The 21813-nt window shown below is 42.8% G+C and overlaps 1 protein-coding gene across 3 annotated transcripts in view; it reads left to right on the forward strand.

Annotated features, from left to right (window-relative positions):
* Positions 1-21813, forward strand: part of hk2 (hexokinase 2) — a 47156-nt gene that overhangs the window by 1061 nt on the left and 24282 nt on the right. For 2 of the 3 annotated variants that reach the window (XM_063194946.1, XM_063194945.1), the window contains exons 2-8: positions 1823-1985; positions 6685-6833; positions 9270-9389; positions 11798-11893; positions 12373-12472; positions 15493-15676; positions 20508-20669. In XM_063194946.1, the coding sequence (XP_063051016.1) occupies positions 1823-1985; positions 6685-6833; positions 9270-9389; positions 11798-11893; positions 12373-12472; positions 15493-15676; positions 20508-20669 (974 nt within the window). Of the gene's footprint in view, positions 1-1822; positions 1986-6684; positions 6834-9269; positions 9390-9410; positions 9450-11797; positions 11894-12372; positions 12473-15492; positions 15677-20507; positions 20670-21813 lie in introns of those variants that run through there. The other variant, XM_063194947.1, reaches the window with a different exon arrangement.

Raw genomic sequence — 21813 nt, forward strand, 5'->3', positions numbered from 1 at the left:
AAATCATTTCTACGTGCTCTTTGTCTCGTGGTCTCATTCAGGTGATTCTGGCACCATGTTACATACCATATTGAGGGAGACAGTGCAGCATTCATCGTTACTTTACTTTCTTTGCTCAACTCATTATTCATCAGCACAAAAAAGATGATCTGAAGTGTGTGTGTGTGTGTGTGTGTGTGTGTGTGTGTGTGTGTGTGTGTGTGTGTGTGTGTGTGCGTGTGCGTGTCTCCTGCTGTCATTGTGTTATCTATGCTGGCATACTGAAAAGAATGGCGCTACATTGTGGCTGATCATGTTTCTGCGCTCATGCAACTGACCGTGCTACAATGCGAGCGAGTATTTATACGTCTGGCCCAGAGTAGTATATCAATCGAAAGATGTGAGCAGGAGAAGCAGAGGAGGCCTGTCAAGCCTCATCCCGGCTGAACCCTGGTCGTCTAAGTCTGCCTAGTGCATAAGAATGGGGTTTATTTGTGGTTCTTTGAAAGGAATGAGCTGCTAAGATCCGGGTCCCGTCAAAGGCCCATTCAAAAGACTGGCTCATTTGACTCATTTCAGTTTATTCAGTGTTATGAAGACACCTTTGCTCATTTTGTCCAAATGAAGACTGTCTGTCATCCTCCTCCTAGTCCTACAGACCACCCCTGCCACTCCCTGAGATAGAGGCACTCATTTTGTTACACATGGCTTTACAGTTCGTAAACAATCCCTGGCTGCGCAACCCTTGCCGTGCACTGTTCAACCTCTGATTGTTGGAAAGTGCTGTCGGTCAAAAAAATGAGCTCACTTGGTTGGGTGCTTAGCATCTTACGCCACCTCACAACACAAATGTTTGTAAAAGAAAAGCCTACTGTATGTATAGGAGTCCTCACATGCTCAAAACAAATGAAAAAAAAGTTTAAAAGAACGACTCCCCAGCTACGACTTGATTCTCAGCATTTACTTGGTTTCCATCATCTATGAGTCTCTCAAAAGAAACTGTTGTTACATTTCTGCCTGCTAGCCTGCTGCCTGCCTGCCTGTCTGGTGTCATGTTTAATACAGGCCTGTATGATGAAACACCGGTGACTCCCTTATGGCGACGAAGTGACATGGAGTTTCCTATTTGGCTGTCCTTTTAACCCCTTAGCACAGAGCCTATGTTATAAACTTACTGTCACCAACATTGTAATGGCTATGTCTTAATCCGTATTTGATAATATCATTGCAATGTTGTTATGGTGTAGTTGAGTATTTTTGGCAAATAGTGAGTAGGCCCACTGGCGACTCCATCTGCACTAAGAGGCTATGTAATGTTTCCAAAATCCTTTCAGTGATTAGTGAATTTGTCAATTTGTCTGAATTTACCTTCACCTGCCTCCATGGACCTGGTACAGCACTGCGTTTGGATCAGTCGAGTGTTCTGTGACCGGACTGAAGAGGAGATGAGTAGTGAGGGGAACAATAGTTTGTCTGTTTTTTTTGTTGTGACACAATTTGGGTGCTACACTTATCACTACAAATTGCCCTTGCTTTGCCATACCCCTTCCCTGTGTGATCTCAGTTGAGGTTGTTGTCAGATGCTTTCTCTTCTCAGAGCACCTCCTATTCAGGCAACTAGCTGTAATCCACATACACTCTGAACAGCTAAGCGCTTGCTTTTAGAAATATGCAAAGACATAAAATGGCATGTTAATTATACATCTTTGTGACAAGTCATGAAGGTATCTTCGTAATAAATAAATAAATAAATCGTCCTTTGCCAGCAGCTATAATTTGCATGTAGACACACCGTGTACAGCATATTAATTGAATAATGATTGAGTCATGTTTTTCTCTCCAGGTCGACAAGTACCTGTCCCCGCTCCGGCTGTCGGATCAGAGCATCATGGATGTGTCCTTGCGGTTTCGCCGTGAGATGGACCGAGGCCTATGCCGGGACACCAACCCCACAGCCGCCATCAAGATGCTGCCCACGTTTGTGCGCTCCACCCCTGATGGCACCGGTGAGGTCCTGCTTAGATGCATAGATAGATAGATAGATGGATGGATAGATGCAAAGATGATGGACAGCTAAATCAAAAGAAGGATGGAAGGATACCTTGGTTTTGCATTTACGGCACAGGATTGTTTGCCCTCTTAAAAAAATTATGATATATATATATATATATATATATATATATCAGAGATGCACCGGATCCTGATTTTTAGGATCCTGCCGGATACCGGATCCACTGCTTAAGATCCTGCCGGATCCGGAACCGGATACCGGATCCTACGAAAGGGTTGAAACACATAGCCTACTCACACACGTGGGCCCTTTTTATCACGTTGGCTGAAACTATTTTGACTGAAAAGCCTCGGCTACCGGATCCTGGATCCTGAAACCGGATCCGGATCCTGTGAAAAACCCTATTATCCTGCCGGATCCGGAACCGGATCTTGGATCCGGTGCATCTCTAATATATATATATATATATATATATATATATATATATATATATATATATATATATATATATATTATATATACTTATATATACTTTTCAGATTGGACCGTTTGAGAGTGTGACAGGAAATGAGTGAGTGAGAGAGAGAGAGAGATGTGAAAGGACCGGAAAATGACCCCGGGTCAGAACTGAACCCGATTCCCCAGTGCAGCAGTATGGTGCCGTAGCCGTCTCAGTTCAATGCCGCTTGAATAATATTTGCCGCCACTTATTTTCTTTATGGCTTATCAATGTATGATGCAACTTCCCGATTGGATGGTCATGCCACAGAGTCACACAACTTGTCTTGGCATGCCTGCATCAACAAGCCATGACGTTCATAAAAAAGCCTGTGTCTTCTGTGATGCCAGTCAATAATGGCAGTTCGAGGCATGAATGATCAGTAACGATTTCATGTGTCTCTCCATGCTGATGCTGTCAAACTGGGTAATGATCTCAAACCAACCCACCAGTCCAGTACCTCTCTCCTGCAAGATTTTCACGCAGACCATGCTGTTCTTTTGCTTTTCTGTCAGTCAGATAAGGGAAACAAGCAGTGAAGTGCGGAAAAACTCTTGTCTACTGTGGCTGATGTCTCAACAGTCAAAACGTTTGTCTTTGCTGTTGAAATGAGAGCAAATTATAGCCTGCAGTATACATGGTAGATGGATTTTAAGGGATTTTCAAATACGCAGATTGGGTGTCATACTTAATCACTGAATCACTCTCACCTCTCCAGAAAATCGACTTTGGCCTTAGGTGTATGTTTAGGGTCATTGTAATCATGGAAAGCAACACAATGAAAATCAATGGAGTTCAATGAGAGATGGTGACATATTCGCTATTCGTAGAGCAATACATGTTTAACTTCATGATTTAATCAATGATAAAAGCCCTCAAACACCTGCAGCATGCATGCAGCTCCTTATAAGAGCTGTATCTGTACCATGTTTCACTTTATGCACCATTTCTCTTTTTTCATATGATTAATTGAAAGTCAGGTTATTAGCTGTTATTCCAAACAGATGGGTAGGCGACAACTCTTTTGGAGGCGAGTGTATGCTACTCTTGGGCTTAAGATTGTGTCCGTATGTTCCTTTTCAAAATCCTTTTCAACCTGCTCAGCCAGCACATTTAATATGAAAGGGGCATTGGCGGTGCAAAAAATGTTACTTGACATTTGCTTGCAAGTCCAAATGTTATTTTGTAATGGGTATACTCCAAGTTTACTTGTGCAATCAGCATTAATGTACATGAATACCAGTCTTCTGGTTGTGACACAACCTTCTCCTCCTTTCATATTAAGCAGAGTCATGCAAGTATAGAGAACGGTTCAGAGGAATAAATCCTCTGTGCAAAACTCTTTGTGTCTTTGTGTCCTTTACGTACCTGCCTAGCAGCCTAACAAGAGCCCTGCCTCTCTTGTCTCTTCTCCTTCAGCAGCACCATGTCATTTTGTAATTTAGGGCAACTACCTTGCCACGTTGAGTGTACTGAAGTAGTGTGCACAGAGTGGCTTACCTGCCAAAGAGGAATATTTTGAAGTGATTTGGTATTCAGGTTGACCATCGTGTATGGGAAGTAAAGGAGAGTAGGCCCAAAATGCTGAAAGAGGTGTATGAATAGGTAATAAAAAGGAAAGAAGTCACACACAAGAGCTGGATGCAATTCAGGAAAAAAGACGAAAGTATAAAGCGAAAGACAGAATGGTCCAGGTCTTGTGGGTGACTCTTTTCTTTTTTGACGGCTTTATTGACACCTAGCGGAACTCCAAAAGGCAAAGTCTTCACCTTTTGTATCAGAATAGGCAATACTTTGTGGAAGCCAATGACATGCTGTAGGTCTTCATACATTCTGGAAGGTCAAGCAAAGGCCTTCAAGAGAAGTTTTGAGTCTGGGACAGAAACTTCTAAACGACTTGTGATTTCCATCAATTTTTCAATAAACAGAAAAGGCTCTTAATCAGACTTTGTTGCAATGTTCTGCTGCCAAGTCAAGGCCTATGTGTTTTCACAGCCTGTTGACGTGAGTCATTATCGACATATTACAGTGTCTGCATGCTGGCACACTCCACTTGTCAGCCAGCCAGACACTTAACAGACACTTATGCAACGCGACTTACCTAAGTGGATATAGCTATATAGCTATTGGTACACAGACAAGCGCAGAGTAAAGGGATCTATAAAGCCATTACAGCAGCAAGGGTGCATCACAGTGTTTTGCAAGCATTTCATCACTGATTTTTGAGAATGTGTCTAAAACATTTAATTTTGACCGGGGGAAAAGTTCAAATCCAAAATGGATAGTCATGAACATCACCTGGAATTTTGGTGTCTCGTTCTTAAGTTGTTAAAGAGATAATGTGACTTAAAGGTTGAAATTAATTGTAATAAAGAAGCAGTAGAGTAGTGTTCGAGAAGAATACCCCACCTGACATGCAACATGCTCTGTTGTACAGAGTAGAGTACTCTACTACTCTACACTCAAGTCAAGTAGTCAAGTCAAGTAGGTTTTATTGTCAATTTCTTTACATGCACTGGTCATACAAAGAATTTGAAATTACATTTCTTGCTTTCCCATACAGACATAGACTAATTAAGGTAAGGACATAGACAGTATAGACATAGACAGTACTTATACATGGACTTAAGACAGTATGGACATAGACAGTGCTCATACAGACATTTAAAGTGCAAGACTGGACAACAGAAGACTTGTAGAGGACATACATTAAGAGGTATTTGTTGTGTTTTTGTGCTTTTCCTAAAAAAAGTCCTTTATAGCGTTCTGACATGGTAATAGTAGCATTTTGAAGAAAATAAATATAAAAAGGTCTGTCAAGTACACCAGCAGCAGTGTGTGTGTGTGTGTGTGTGTGTGTGTGTGTGTGTGTGTGTGTGTGTGTGTGTGTGTGTGTGTGTGTGTGTGTGTGTATGTGTTTAGTGCAGGTAGAAGGTGCGGTGTGCGTCTTGTGTGTGTGTTCGTGTGTCTGTGTGTGTGTGTGTGTGTGTGTGTGTGTGTGTGTGTGTGTGTGTGTGTGTGTGTCAGTGTGTGTATGTTGGGTTTAGTGCAGAAAGTGCAGTGTGCTTGTGTGTGTGTGTGTGTGTGTGTGTGTGTGTGTGTGTGTGTGTGTGTGTGTGCATGTTTTGAGTTAGTGCAGGTTGAAAGTTCAGTCACAAGTATAGTAGTGCAGGTGGAATGTTCAGTCGCAGATATGGTGGTGGGGGATGGGGAGGGGGGTTGTCAGTGGCCTTGCTGGCTAGAGGCTGACAGTGGGGGGGGGGGGTTGTCAGTGGCCTTGCTGGCTAGAGGCTGACAGTGGAGGGAGAGTGGGTTGAGTGTTCAGCATCTTGATCGCTTGGTGCATTGTGCTGCTCGCCAGCCGGGTGGTACGGGAACGGAGGCGCCTGTACCTCTTTCCAGAGGGCAGGAGGCTGAACAGTTTGTGTGCAGGGTGGCTTGTGTCTTTGATGATCATCAGTGCTTTCCGGGTGAGGCGTGTGGTGTAAATGTCCTGCAGGGAGGGGAGTGGTACTCCAATGATCTTCTTCGCTGTGTTCACAACACGCTGGAGTGTCTTCCTGTTTTTCTCCGTGCAGCTTCCTCCCCACACTGTGATGCAGTTGGACACGACGCTCTCTATGGTTCCTCTGTAGAATGTTGTCATGATGGAGGGTGTAGCACTTGCCTTCTTTAGTTTGCGCAGGAAGTAGAGACGCTGATGGGCCTTCTTCGCCAGTGATGTAGTGTTGGTGGTCCAAGAGAGGTCGTCGCTGATGTGCACTCCAAGGAACTTGGTGCTGCTCACTCTCTCCACAGCATCGCCGTCGATGGTCAGTGGTGGCAGTTGTTTTTGGACCCTTTGGAAGTTGACAACAATCTCCTTGGTCTTGTTGACATTCAGCAGGAGGTTGTTGTCTTTGCACCATCTGGCCAGCAGGTCTACTTCTTCTCTGTAGTGAGTCTCATCGCCCTTGGTGATGAGGCCCACCAGTGTTGTATCATCCGCAAACTTCACTAGATGGTTAGTGCTGTGGGTCGTTGTGCAGTCGTGTGTCAGCAGCGTGAACAGCAGGGGGCTGAGAACACAGCCTTGCGGAGCCCCCGTGCTCACTCCATGTATTCTGCTCTACTCTACTCGTACTCTGCTACTCTACTACTACTCTACTGTTTCCTCCTGCTCCGCTCTACTTTATTCATGCCTTGTCTCCAACAGAACAAGGCGACTTCCTGGCGCTGGATCTTGGCGGCACCAACTTCCGGGTGCTTCTGGTGAAGGTGTCTGCCAACGGGAAGCAGAAGGTGGAGATGGAGAACCAGATCTACGCCATTCCAGAGGACTTGATGAGGGGCGACGGCTCTGAGGTAACCTGGCTCAGGGATGGGGTGATATATACAGCAAAAGAAAACGAGAAGAAAAAAAAACCCTTTTGATATTTTTACATATTGACCGAAATAGATTTATTTTTTCTTGTCACAAGAATGGGGGAATGAATGAACTGAAATTTTAAATGGCATTTCATTGACAGGACTGGGCAGAATCGAATGACTTTACATGTGCTACTGTTAGTGTGCTTGTATGTAGTACTGACCCTTTAAAAAAAATGAAAAGTTGATTAATTTCCATAATGTCATGAAAATGTGAAAGCCCAATATGGAATGATATTTTATGCTGTTAGCTCTTGTTTTTTGGGTCTGGTGTCGCTCATTTTCCTCTTGGTTATGTCTCATAGATGACCAGGTTTTGGTGCTTTGGTAGTATGGGGTACTGTCAAGAGAAACTATAATCAAAAACAAAGTTCTGACAGCATCTGAAAGCTAACAGGTCATCTGGCTTCCATAACCCCTGTGCAATACCGCAAGCAGCAGCCACAGTCAAGTGGTGTGATGACATGGGCATTAAACCAGGTTTCGTAGTAGAAGTGAATAGGGATAGACTTGTAGAAATGAATACATTTTTCTGTGATATTCTACTTTTTTGTAAAGAGTCTTTACATGAACACGCACACAGGAATGCATGGAATATTAAGTAAACGTGTACTGTGAAATAAGAACTAATAGCATTACAAACTGTACAAACAGAAATTCACAGCCATTTGCTTGATCACTATCGATTTATTTCCCCTCAGATTAATCCTCCTGCCATAAAGAGCATACACGCACTGTGCCAGTCCACATGCCACCGTGTGCTCCAACACCAGGTGGTCCTTTTGAAAAGGTTCATGACTCGCATACCCCCCTCTGAAGCCCTTTGAAAATGTGAATGCCCCACTGGACTCAGTGTGCAGTGGTAGGGGCAGTAATCTTTTGTGTGGATAGGAGACATTCTCTGTCTTATTTCGACTCATAGCAGCCTTCCTGCTGTTAAAGGGACAGTTTGGTCAATTTCAACATGCAGTTGTAAGGCTCACACTACCCTGGACTTGTCAGTGCCTGAGATTTTTTTTTCTTCTTCAGCCGTTTCCAAGATCCTGATCATTGTAATGGGGGCAGCTCTTTGTTTACATTTCAAAAAAACATTTTTATTTATTCCCAAAAACATCCAAAAGGTTATAAAACATCAGCAGACAAGTAGCAAACAGCAGTACCTTTTGGGAAAATATTTGGAGTTGGCCTATGTTTCATTTTTTAAAAATGTAAACAAACGCTGCCCCCATTAGAATTGCTCATATCTCGGAAAGGGCTGAGCCGAAAAATGTGGCATCACCAGGTACTGACAAGTCAAGGGTAGCGTGAGCAATACAACTGCATGTTGAAATTGACCAAACTGTCCCTTTAAGTCGCAGTTGGGTTCCAGGCTGGCTCTCCTTTGTGGCTTATGGTACATGGTGCTCGGTGACTTTTTTTTTTTTTTTTTTTAAACATAATGCCATGATGAATTGGTATGCAATTTCTTGTAATAGTAATAATTTACTTTTTTCACTGCACTTCTATAAGAGCGTTTTTATAGGAGGTTGGCGCAATTTGCTAAAGCACTTAGAGGAGAATTCCTGCCAATTTCAACATGGACTTGTATTGCTCACACTACACATAAAAATCATGTTGATATGCTCCAAATATGATCCCAAAAAGTTATTGCTGCAGAGTAATACAATAGAATAGACTTTTGTCTCTCACTATATAAAAACATAAACAGTCATTCATTCCATTGTTCTAATAGCTTATACTTTGTTGTACACATCATACACTATATTACCAAAAGTATACGCTCACCTGCCTTGACTCACATATGAACTTAACTGCCATCCCATTCCTTACGCATAGGGATCAATATGATATCAGCTGCAGCTGTTGTTGAGGAGTGTGTTTGCAGGAATTTTGACCATTTTTCCCAAATCGCATTGGTGAGGTCACATACTGATGTCGGTCGAGAAGGTCTGGTTCTCTGTGGCAGTTGACTGTGCAGAAAGTCAACCATCTCTTTTCACTATGTGCCTCAGCATCCGCTTAATCCTCTCCATCAGTTTACGTGGCCTTACCCCTTCATGGCTGAGCTGCTCTTCTTTCCCCCCAAATTTCTTACCCGGATATGTTGCAATCCTATGACAGTTCCACGCAGGAATTTACTGGGCTTCTGAGAGCGTCCCATTCTTTGCTATCACTTTTTACGAGTAGTTAGCAAATATTGTATTCAGCCACGTTTTTATTCTACTATTCCAAACAACAAGGCAGCCTGATGTCAAATCATCTATAATTCATTCATTTATAGTCAGTTAATTATTCTAAAATTTTCATCATTCATTTTTTTTTGCGATTTAAAGGTCTTGTTAATTGTATTGTATGTTTTCTTCACCCCCTTAGCTTTTCGACCACATCGCAGAGTGCCTGGCTAACTTCCTGTCCAAGCTGGGCATCAAGGACAAGAAGCTTCCTCTCGGCTTCACCTTCTCCTTCCCCTGCCAGCAGACCAAACTAGACGAGGTGAGCAGCAGCAGCAGCAGCAACAACAGCAGCAGCAACAACAGCAGCAGCAGTACAGGGGTAGGAGTAGTGGGGAACGTCTGCGGTCTGGTGGTAGTTTTCAGACTCTATGGTTTAGTGGTGGTGTATGGTACGACAATCTTTTGGGGATGTCTGTGGTCTGGTGTGGTGGTGTATGGTGCAAGGTGATGAGGTGAGCAGCAGAGAGTGGTGGAAAGGTCTGACAGCTGTTGTGCTGGTGTGTGTGGTGCTATGGTCTGCTGAGGATACCCGAGGTGTTGTGTGGTGGTGTTCTGTATGTTGCTTTGGTTTGTTGTGGATGTCTGGTCTGGTGTGGTGGTGCGCTGTGACTATGGTTCGGGGTCTAGTGTGGCATAGGGCTGTCACGATAAATTGCCCAAGAAATTATTGCGATAAACGATAATATTGTCGTTCTTGTGGTCATTTTTGATAATGGGATAAAAATGCGAATACACCCTTTCGAATTTTGAAAGCGTCGCAGAAGAGGGATGCTAGATAAATACGTAGGTGGAATGGATAGATAGATAAGGCAGACAGACTGAAAATCAAAAGTACACCTATGTTTAAGCGCCGTTGCGCTTAGTGAAAATCGCCTATCGGTATTCAGTCTCTTGGGTAGAGAAACAAAGAAGCACACAGATGTAACTTATCATGGCCAAAAACGTTATTATGCTTGCAAAAAGGTATTGTACGATATACATGTATATTGACTTGAATATTGAATATTGTGACAGCCCTAATGTGGCAGTCAGGTGTACTTAATATGGTGCTAGGGTCTGTTGTGAATGTCTGGGGCCTGATGATGCACTTTGCATGGTACTAACAAAGATCTGTTGAGGTGTGTGGTGTTTGGTCTGTTTTTTTGTTCTGCTTGGTGACAACACAATTAACCGCTCTGAAGACAACTGCTGCTTTAAAAAAAAAAAAAAGTGACTTTATTAGTGACAGTTTGAGAGAGAGAGAGAGAGAGACTGAGAAGGGTCTGCAAAGGACCCTGGCCGGAGTCAGCCGCGTAGCAGATGAGTGCCCTACCGTTAAGCAGTGGTAGGGCCCACTGCGGCTTTTTATTTTCTTTGTATACTATAGATCAGGGGTGTCAAACTCAGGCCAGGGGGGCCAAATTTGGCCCGCTGAGTCATTTTATTTGGCCCGTGAGGTCATTTCAAATGTGCAATACGGTTGGCCCCCCTACACATTCATGTATTTTAATATGACTTGAACATGACATTTTGGGCGTCACATGCAAGTGCATCAGTGATGTCTTCCATTCATTTACAACAGACTGTGCAGGCACATTTGACCTACAACATCTGCTGGGATTGAGTGTTTAAGATGTGCGCATTTGAGTATTGTAAGCATGTGCGCACATGCACAATTTCAGTACTTTTTTGTATTGAGTTTGGCCCACGACTTCGTCCCAGATTTAGATTTTGGCCCATACTGTGAATTTGAATCTGACACCCCTGCTATAGATAATGATTAAAATCCGTGTGAGGAGGTTATCAGTACCCCATCAGCCTGTGACATTTTTTCCTTCCATGGTGCATGATCCATCAATAGGTGGAAAGCCAGCAGCATGAAAGGGCGTGCCTTTTTTATCAAGTGTTTGACGACAATGCACATTTCTTGTGAGTCAGAAATAAATCTTAGTGTGCTTGTGACAAATGTGTAGGCTGGATGGATTGTTTTCTTCAATCAATAGTGACACGAATAAGAGGCTGGACGAGGAGGAAAATAAAAAGCTCGATATATTTTCTTTAGATTCTTTTATTGGTGAAAGAAAAGAAGGACAAATGATTGACAGGAGTCATCATGTAACTGCATGGAAAAGGATAATTTGCACACAGATGAAGGGAAATGGCTGTCATGTGTGTCCGTCACCATTGCTATTAAAGCTACTTTAAGAATTAGTTGTATACAAACAAACAAGACGAGCTGTGATGGGGAATGTGCTCAGAGGAACTGCGGGCTGAAATCCTCAAGTCATACAACGCTTTATCACGTTAGAAATGCAGCCTTTTAACTAAATTTTATCATTAGGATAGAGAGAGAGAGAGAGAGAGAGAGAGAGAGAGAGAGAGAGAGGTTTCATTTCAATTAAACATTTCACAATTTTCATGTGGTTCAGAGATGGTATAGTCTTATCTGTTTCATTCAGTGATGTGTACATGCTTTAGCCCTAAAATGCACATCTGAATAGTGTGCTAATTGGAAGTTCTCTCTGTGTGCTAATAATTTAGCAGTAGTACAAATCCTCACATATGTGTGTATAAAATCAGAACCTCTGATTGTACTGCATGTCAGAACATTAATGCTAGCATTACGTTTCTTTGTATGATCATTGAATGAACTGGCCCCTCACTTCTGTCTCTGTTATTATATTACAGAGTATTCTGGTGTCATGGACCAAGGGCTTCAGGGCGAGAGGTGTCGAGGGCAACGATGTCGTCGGCATGCTGAGAGCCGCAATCAAGAAGAGAGGGGTGAGAATCAGTGTTGCCAGATTGGGCTGTTTCCCAATTGGGCTGCTTAGAATGGCTGTGTGCGGGTAAAAATGGCATTTAGCAGAAAAACCAGCCCAATTTTTACCATAGAAGTCAATAGAATTGGGCGGGATTTTGTGCTTGCAGGCGTTTTTTGAGCATTTATTGGGCTGGAAATCATCAGCCTCATCTGGCAACCCTGGTGAGAAGATGAGATTTCAGACGTCTCTGACCCCCCCACCCCACCCCATGGCACAAGAGGCACTTTTAAGATACCAAAGGGCTCTCTTCATGCACTTAACTCAGCTCCTCTTTAATTTTCGTACCAGACGTTCCATTTGATTCCTCACATCTCGAACACACATTTTGTCTGTCCTTCAGCCGAACACTTAATGAAGGTAATGATGCATACAGTAGATGGAAAAATGAAATGAACTCCCTGTTGACTTAAGCCTGCTCTCCTCCTCTCTGTTCCTCAGGACTTTGACATTGACATTGTGGCTGTGATCAACGACACGGTCGGCACGATGATGACATGCGGCTATGACGACCACCACTGCGAGATTGGCCTCATTGTGGGTGAGTCATGCGCTTGACTTTGCAGACGTTGAGCCTCGCTCACTGAAGCAAGTCTTCCCATGGATCAGGGAATATCAGATTGAGGAAATATTAGTTGAGTCAGGGAAAGTCAGGGAATTGTTGTGTTTTTGTTGTATGTAAAGCCTGGGATTATCATTATCACCCTATGCGGGTCCATGTAAGTCATTTGATTTGACACCTGGTAGTGAAACGATATCATCTGTGAATGCATCGTGCAAAAACATGCACTTCATAAAGATAATTGTACTTAATCTGCCTAGTCATGGCAGTTAAATAGAAGACCTTAGAATCAATGGAGGATGTTTTGGATTTGGTTTGGTTTTAAATGCGCCCCAATCGTTATTTTGGACATTGCATTTCCTTACAAAGGAAGTCAAGGGCATACAGATTATTTTTAGGTCAAGGAAGTTCATGGTAAAGTTAAGGAACTTATATCAGACTGGGGCTTGGGACCCTCCTGAAAATACCCTCTGTAGCATTGTAGCACACCTGATGAATTGTTCGGGTGTCCCCTCTTTAAACTTGATTTTTAGAACTGTCGCTCTCCCGCTTCCATTTTTTTGTGCTCTGTAGAGATCATTTGTTTTTTTATGTCTTGAGTAGGGCTGTTACTAGGGTGGCCATCGGTCCGATTTTACGACCTGTTTACGACGTTCGTGTGTCCCTCTCTTTGTCTTTCCTCTCCTCCTCGCCTTGTGCTTATGGCCTCGATATACGAGGCAACGTCATTGACACAAACTAGATTGACAGACGGTCGTGTTTCCGATATCTGGGGCCGCCATGTTACTCCAGATATTACTTCAGACTGCGCACAACAAATTAACTGTATTGCTGTACTGGAAACGCATACTGCAAGCAAGTTTGTCCGCTAAATGCATTTACAACGAGGGCTCTCGTAACTTTTCAACCAGGGCAAAGAAAGCGTCTTTCTGCACGGGCGCTCTCTGTATTTTGAGCTCGTGCTGTTGCTATGGTTATCCAAGCGTCTGCAGGGGGAAAAATGCTGACAGAAGCGTCCGCATCTCGTCTTAAAACACCGCTGATAAACACACTCCTGACCTTTACTTTCAGCAAAGTACATCAAATAGGCTACTATACACATCATGCATGCATGAAAAAAGATGAAATAAATACAGACTACAACGGAGGGATTGCCTATCGTATCCTACTCTACCCTCTCTGATACAACGTTAAATTAGTGGTTCTGATGACTCCTTTATCGGAGTGGAGAGGTAGGTGTAATGAAATGCGAAAATCCTTCCCAAAACATCTTGTTTTACAACTAAAACTGTTTTTGGCGGCTAAGTTAGTCGAGGTAAGATGGCAGCGCAGCTTCTTGATTTCAGCCTGCTGTTTAGAATGACACAAAGTCGGGGAGTGACACGAAGGCGGGGAGTCAGCCAGTTGAAGCCACGGGTACTGCGCAAGGACGCTAGGTTAGATAGTTAAGGGGCGGGGTTGTCCGGCCCAAGTCCGGACAGGTGGTCACCCTAGCTGTAACGATATCGTATCGAAGCGAAACATCGTGATACTCAGAGTCACGATACCGTATCATGATGTAAGGAGACAGTATCGTAATACTCTCCTTTCAGAGTTTTGTTATCCTTCAGTCCAGAAAACAACCATATGATACAATGGTGCTTTCAAGCTTCAAATGAGATACATTTCAGCAATCGTGGGGTGTATCGAACCGTAGGTCAAAAATCGTGACACGAATCAAACCGTGAGTTGAGTGTATCGTTTCAGCCCTAGTCTTGCGATATCCACAATACGTTGCTCCATGTGTTTCTCTCAACAATAGACCACATGGCAGGGGTGGAAGCAAATGTTTGTAAATGCTGAAATTCACCAGCCACTACATACAAAATTGTTATTTGACTGTGATGCTGAATGAGAATTTCACTGTTGGCTGGTGCCAATTTCCATCACTGTCGAGTGAGCATTGAGTACTTTTGAACCACCCTCCCAACAGCCTGTTTTTGGTGCTTATAGAGGGTGCTTTGACAAAAATGTCATTTGTTTTTGAACAGCACATGAATACATAAATCTATTTAAATCTCACTTTAAGCAAAGTTCTGCTCCTCAGGAAGCAAAAAGTATGTGGTGTTACTTTAATCTTGGCAGTTCTTCACTTCACAGACATGGGTGCCGATGCCTGCTACATGGATGTTAAAAAAAACTGTTTTGTAATTTTTTACAAAGTAAGTTTGGCAAAGTTTTTCTTCATAAAGGTTTCCTTCTTGACGCCTTTGGAGAGCCATTTCAGATTAGTAAGACCAAACCTTTGAAAATTAATGTGGTAAAAATGAACCCTTGAAACCCTTGAAAATGAACGTACCTGAAAATCACAAAAATCACATGCACAACAAACTGTGTGAAACTATATGAAATGCATCTATTAACAATCTGTGTATCTGGTTGTGTAGTCACGTAGCGTCCACTATTACAGGCACCACAGAGGAGATAGAAATCCTCCAGTACCTAGTGTTGCTTTAAGCCGTGTGGAACTACCTGTATATGAAGCTATATGAATACATCTGTTTAAAATCTCTGCCAGGCATGCACGGTGCGATATTTGGCCCGAATTTTTTTTTTTTTTTTGCCATGATTTGTCAGTCGTGTTGTGTCGTTTGTGGTTATGTGGTAATGTAATGGGCAGTCATGGGTGAGCGGTTAGGGCGTCAGACTTGCATCCCAGAGGTTGCTGGTTCGACTCCCGACCCGCCAGGTTGGTGGGGGGAGTAATCAACCAGTGCTCTCCCCCATCCTCCTCCATGACTGAGGTACCCTGAGCATGGTACCGTCCCACCGCACTGCTCCCCATGGGGCGCCACTGAGGGCTGCCCCCTTGCACGGGTGAGGCATAAATGCAATTTCGTTGTGTGCAGTGTGCAGTGTTCACTTGTGTGCTGTGGAGTGCTGTGTCACAATGACAATGGGAGTTGGAGTTTCCCAATGGGCTTTCACTTTTTCACTTTTTCACTTTGTGGTGTCCACAGGCACTGGCACCAACGCGTGCTACATGGAGGAGATGCGCAACCTGCAGACGGTGGAGGGAGACGAGGGCCGCATGTGCGTCAACCTGGAGTGGGGCGCCTTCGGGGACGACGGGGCGCTGGATGACCTGCGCACCTCCTACGACCAGGAGATCGACGCCGGATCGCTCAACCCCGGCAAGCAACTGTAAGTTGAACAAAGTAGACAGAGCGTGTGTTTGTCAAGGTGGTTGGAGGGGAGGGATAGCCAGTATTGCAAAGCTCCCCAAAATAAATATATTTGTACATTTTTGCAAAGCGATTTTAGAAAAAAATTACATTTGCAATACGATTTATCGTGTTAGTTGTCAAGGTGGCCACCTTAAGTGCTAGGGAAAACGTTGAGTAAAGGATTGCTTGATATTACTTTGAGAAAGACCACAGGAAGAATAGCTAATGCTAAAAGCAAAAGCTAATGGGGAGCTAATAAAACAAACAAACAAACAAACTTGTATGCGCTGAAGAAGGGTTGCTCAGCTTGTAACGTTTTTGGGCCATATTAACCACTAAATATGTGATATTTACCACTAAATATGTGAGAGTGCTTTCCTTTACTACCTAAATTCCATGTGTTAAAAAAAAGTTGAAGAATAACTACTAACCCCAACTCCGATGAAGTTGGGACGTTTGGTAAACAGTGAATAAAATCAAAATGCTATCATTTTCAAAACATTCAATCTATTCATTAGATGGAGAATAGTGAAAAGACAACATATTAAGTGTTAAAACCGAGAAAAAATATTGTTTTGGGGGACATATGTACTCATTTCTAATTTGATAAATCCAACACGTCTCAAAAGAGTTGGGACGGGGATCAGTGAAATTTAGTAAACATCCAAATAAGATAAAACAACAAAGAAGAACATTTCAAAATGAATTGTACTGACGGACAATATAGGTGTCCAGGTATAAGATCATCACAGAGAGGCTGAGTCACTCAGAATTAAAGATGCAAAGGGAATAATTACCATAGTTATTACATACATTTTTGAATTCCATTTGATTTACCACGATTGAGTGTATATAAGACATATTTTTGTTAATAAAATCATTGTATAGGTTCATGACATCATGAAATATATACAGCTCCAGGCCTTTTTATTAGAATACCATGAAAAAGTTGATTTATTTCCATAATTCCATCAATAATGTTAAACTGTCATGGATTGTAGATTCATGGCCCCGTTTTTTAACTATTCCAATCATTATTTTGTGTTTTATGTTGGCCTTCCAGCTCAAAAAACCCATGAATTGGAGAATTCATATTATTAGTTATAAAATCACATTTTTCTTCATCAAAATTCGGGTCACATTAAATCAGCTGAAATTTGGTACTTTCTACATAACATGCAATGGTCAATACTTGGTTAGGACATTCTCTGTCTTCATAATGGCCATGATGCGTTTAACATTGAAGTCAATGGCAAAAACAGTGCATGGGAGTTATGGAAGCCCAGATATCCTTGATGCTTTGCTGTCAGCTGTTCTTGTTTGTTGACCTGGTGCCCCACATTTCACTCTTCAATATACCCTGTAGATTTCCATGCCACGTTTTGGCGCTAACTCACCAGTTTAATTCTAAATAACCAGAAATTAAACCCCATTGAAAATGAATGGGGTTTTATTTCTGTTTAGTTAGAATTAAACTGGTGAGTTAACACCAAAATGTGGCATGGAAATCTACGGGGTAAATTGAAGAGTGAAGTGTGGGACACCAGGTCAACAAACAAGAACAGCTGACAGCAAAGCATCAAGGATATCTGGGCTTCCATAACTCCCATGCACTGTTTTTGCCATTGACTTCAATGTTAAACGCATCATGGCCATTATGAAGACAGAGAATGTCCTAACCAAGTATTGACCATTGCATGTTATGTAGAAAGTACCAAATTTCAGCTGATTTAATGTGACCCGAATTTTGATGAAGAAAAATGTGATTTTATAACAATATTCTAATAATGCGAATTCCCCAATTCATGGGTTTTTTGAGCTGGAAGGCCAACGTATATAAAAAGAAAAAAAAAAATGATTGGAATAGTTAAAAAACTGGGCCATGAATCTACAATCCATGACAGTTTAACATTATTGATGGAATTATGGAAATAAATCGACTTTTTCATGGTATTCTAATAAAAAGGCCTGGAGCTGTATTGGCTGTAGTCTCACTCTAATTCCTGGAGTGCTAGAGCTATTGAAAATTGACCATATTAAGAATGCTTAATGCATGAAAATGACACAGGGGTTTAACATTCTCCTAAGCACCTGAGCTCACTTGAAATAGACCCAGAAGACATGGGAAACTGTCCTTTGCTTACAGAAGTCAGCAGAAGTTGTAGAAGTCCATTCTTTTTGACAATAATAGAGCATTGCACATCCTGTGCTACAGTGAAAATGGACCATCCAACTTGTGTTAGTGCTAGCTTCAAAAGTCAGCCTCCATGATGGCATGCGGATGCAGTAGTGCATTGGTTAAGATGTTCTCACTCATCTGTAGAGTTAAATACAGTGCTGAATGGTATAAATGGGTTTTAAACAGCATGAAAAGCCACTCATGCATGATATTTTGAAGGGAGATCTTCGATTACTGCCACATAGTAAGGTCAAATTGCATTCTCTACTATGTTTTAACAGTTTGGCTCCATCATAAGGACCAGCATGTGATAAAATGGTGGGTTTTTGGTCAAGACCTGTCACACTGTAAGCACTACAGAAAGGAAAACATTGCAAAACATGACAAGGAATACACCCACCATTTAAGCTGGTGAAATCATGTCCAAGATAGGAATTAACACTGTTTTTTATATAAAATCATCTCATCGGTTAATGTATTTAACTGTTAAGTTTTGTCTTTTGTTTTGTTTTTAGTCTTCCTCGACATTTGCTGCCATTTATTGTCCCCGTCCCAACTCTTTTGAGACGTGTTGGATTTCTCAAATTAGAAATGAGTACATATGTCCCCCAAAACAATATTTTTTCTCTGTTTTAACACTTAATATGTTGTCTTTTCACTATTCTCCATCTAATGAATAGATTGAGTGTTTTGAAAATGATAGCATTTTGATTTTATTCACTGTTTACCAAACGTCCCAACTTCATCGGAGTTGGGGTTTGTAGGATGTTGTGGTATACGTGCGTCTCTTCCACTTTTCAAGTAACTGTAACTTAAGTGACAAGCTCAGCTCCAAATTTCTGTTATGGTCAGGGGCCCTGATGAAGAGTGGCATTGCTATGGTTACCTCGGAGATTGTATATGGGTTACCCTCCTTGGAGAAATGGTGGTAAACAAGCAAGGAAATGGGAGTTTATTATCCACTGATGCTGTTTTCAGGCCAACCAGAATGATTGGCCTGCTCAAGCACCAGTGTTGTTCGGAAGTAAAGTGCTTACTACTTGCAAACCTCTCACATTCATAACTGGCTCTGAACTTTGCCGTATGTGACCATTTGTTACTCTGATGAACCTACATGCGGTCAGTAGGCACTCAAAATCCATTATCACTTCAGGCAATAGCCTAATGTAGTGGCGTCTTGTTAACATGTTAGACATGCTCTTATCAGTGAAGGATGTCTGTTGTCACTGGTGCTCTCTGAAAGGTTTGAGAAGATGAACAGTGGTACGTAATATAAGTACATTGCCGAGCTGGTTATCAATGTTCTACTTAGGGCTACTTGATTATGGGAAAAATCAATGTCACGATTATTTCTGTCAATATTGATATCACATTTTTGTTTTTTAAGGAAAATTGTGCCAATCAATTCACAATCTTCCCTCCTTTCAGCAGCGTGAGTGGAGAGCCATAGAGAAACACACAGTGGTGCTCTGCAAGAGTGTTGGTTAGCAAGTCTGCTCTGCACTCACACTGGCTCAAGTAGAGGGGAATGTATTGCGCATATTGTAGCCTACCTTTTGGCAGTATAGACAAATGACAAAACAATTGTTTCAACTTGATTTTATGACATTTGTTTTTGCGATACATATTAGATATATTGCACAGCCCTAGTTCTCCCTATGTTTCTGTAATGTTCCTAACCAAGATCTCGTTTCCCAAAAGCATTGTTGCTAACCAGTTAGGAACTTACTGCGGTTGCCAGTTTACAGCGAGGAAAGCACTCCAGTGCTCCTTATACGTGTACATACTGTATACGATCCTGTAAAGGTTGACTAGATCAGGGGTTCCCAAACTTTTTTCCCTGCGCACCCCCTTGTACATTTTAATGTGGTTCGCGCACCCCCTAAGCAAATATTTTGCGCTATGGGATAGCACATCACCGCACATTATGCAGTCCTTTTGGACAATCCTCATTCCCAATAGACCCAAGGGTTTTTATGCCCTCATTACAATGTAACTTGATGCATGACATACTATGACACTATACACTTCCAATGGACCCTTCCAGCATACAATTCACCATACAATTAAAAACTACTTAATGTTCATTAATGCTGTATAAAAACACACATATCCGCCATTGCTCTATTCAGCTCGCGCACCCCCTTATGGCAGGCCGCGCACCCCCAGGGGTGCACGCACCCCAGTTTGGGAAACCCTGCTCTAGATGATCAGTGGGGCAATCGTGTACATGGGTTATCCGGCCCTCGCTGCTGCTTCTCCTTTTGTTTCTGCAAGGTCCCTCACTGGTTCTCCAAGAGTTTCTGAAAGGTTCGAGAGGATGATCAGTGGGATGAACATGGGAGTTAAAGGTGGGGTTGCAGGTGAATCATTTTTAGAAAATATACTATTATGACATCACGTTGGGGGTTCGGCAGGCTCATAGGAGTCTATGTAGAACCTTAGAATCCTGGGGGAATTCCCCCAACGTGATGTCATACCTGCAACCCCACCTCATGCTTCTCCTTAGATTTCTGAAAGGTTAGGGAGGTTAGTCTTTTTTGATCAGAGGGTTGCAGGTTTGAATCCCCTGTAATTCTCTGCATGTTTCTGTATTGTTCCTCACTGTTTCTCCGCGTGTCTCTGTAAGGTTTGAGAAGATGATCAGCGGGATGTACATGGGGGAGCTGGTGCGTCTGATACTGGTGAAGATGGCCAAGGAGGAGCTGCTCTTTCAGGGCACGACCACACCACAACTGCTCAACTCCGGCCAGTTCCAGACAACCTACGTGTCCGCCATTGAGAACGAGAAGTCAGTGGCATTTTCAAGTCCTTTTTTTAAAATGATGTTTTATGGGCTTTTTGCGCCTTCATTATGGCAGGACAGTATGAGAAGAGGGGAAAGGGCCAGTGTGGTTTAAGTCCATATGCCTCTGTGAATAGATGGGATTTAAGGTGCTTCTTGAACGTAGCTAGTGTGGGGGCTTGCCGTATGTTGGGAGGTAGACTGTTCCAGAGCTTGTGGGCAGAAACACAGAAAGCTTCATCACGAACGGTACGGAGTCTGGCTCGGAGAATGATAAGATGGTCCTTTCCAGACGACGATATCCGTGATGAATGTCGGAAGCCTTAAACAGCCAATTTTGACAAATAAGGGGGTATTTTTGCAGTGGATGACATTTTCAAAGAGCAGCAAAGGATTGGAAAAAACATTGATTTTAATACATGGCTATTACACAATTTGAAAGCATTTGTATTTTTTTGGGGACTGCTTTCATTTTTCTTTTTCTTTCAATTCAATATTGTGTGTGTGCGTGTGTGTGGTTTCTAATGGTGAGAAAGAATACTTGTCATTTTTTATGATGAATGCCTCTTAATTCTGCTCTGCTTCTCCTCACCTTACCTCTCCTCTCCTGTCTCTGCTCCTCTCCTCTCTAATCTCCTTGCTCCTCTCCTCCCTTCCCCTTTCTCCTCTCCTCTCCTCTCCTTTCATCTTCTGCTCTCCTCCTCATTTCATTCATCTTCTCTTCTCTTCTCTTCTCTTCTCTTCTCTTCTCTTCTCTTCTCTTCTCTTCTCTTCTCTTCTCTTCTCTTCTCTTCTCTTCTCTTCTCTTCTCCCATCCTGCTCTCGGCTCTCGTCTTCTCCTCTCCTCTCCTCTATCTGTTCATCCCCTCTCCCCTCCCCTTTTCCTCTCCTCTTCTCCTTCCTCTCCTCCCCCTTATCTTTTCTTCTGTCCTCTCTCCTCTCCTCTCCTCTCCTCTCCTCTCCTCTCCTCTCGCCTCCTCTCCTCTCCTCCCCTCTCCTCCCCTCTCCTCCCCTCTCCTCTCCTCTCCTCTCCTCTCGTCTCCTCTCCTCTCCTCTCCTCCTCCTCTCCTCTCCTCTCCTCTCCTCTCCTCTCCTCTCGCCTCCTCTCCTCTCCTCCCCTCTCCTCCCCTCTCCTCCCCTCTCCTCTCCT

Source organism: Engraulis encrasicolus, chromosome 3 (assembly GCF_034702125.1).
Source record: "Engraulis encrasicolus isolate BLACKSEA-1 chromosome 3, IST_EnEncr_1.0, whole genome shotgun sequence".
NCBI lineage: Eukaryota > Metazoa > Chordata > Actinopteri > Clupeiformes > Engraulidae > Engraulis > Engraulis encrasicolus.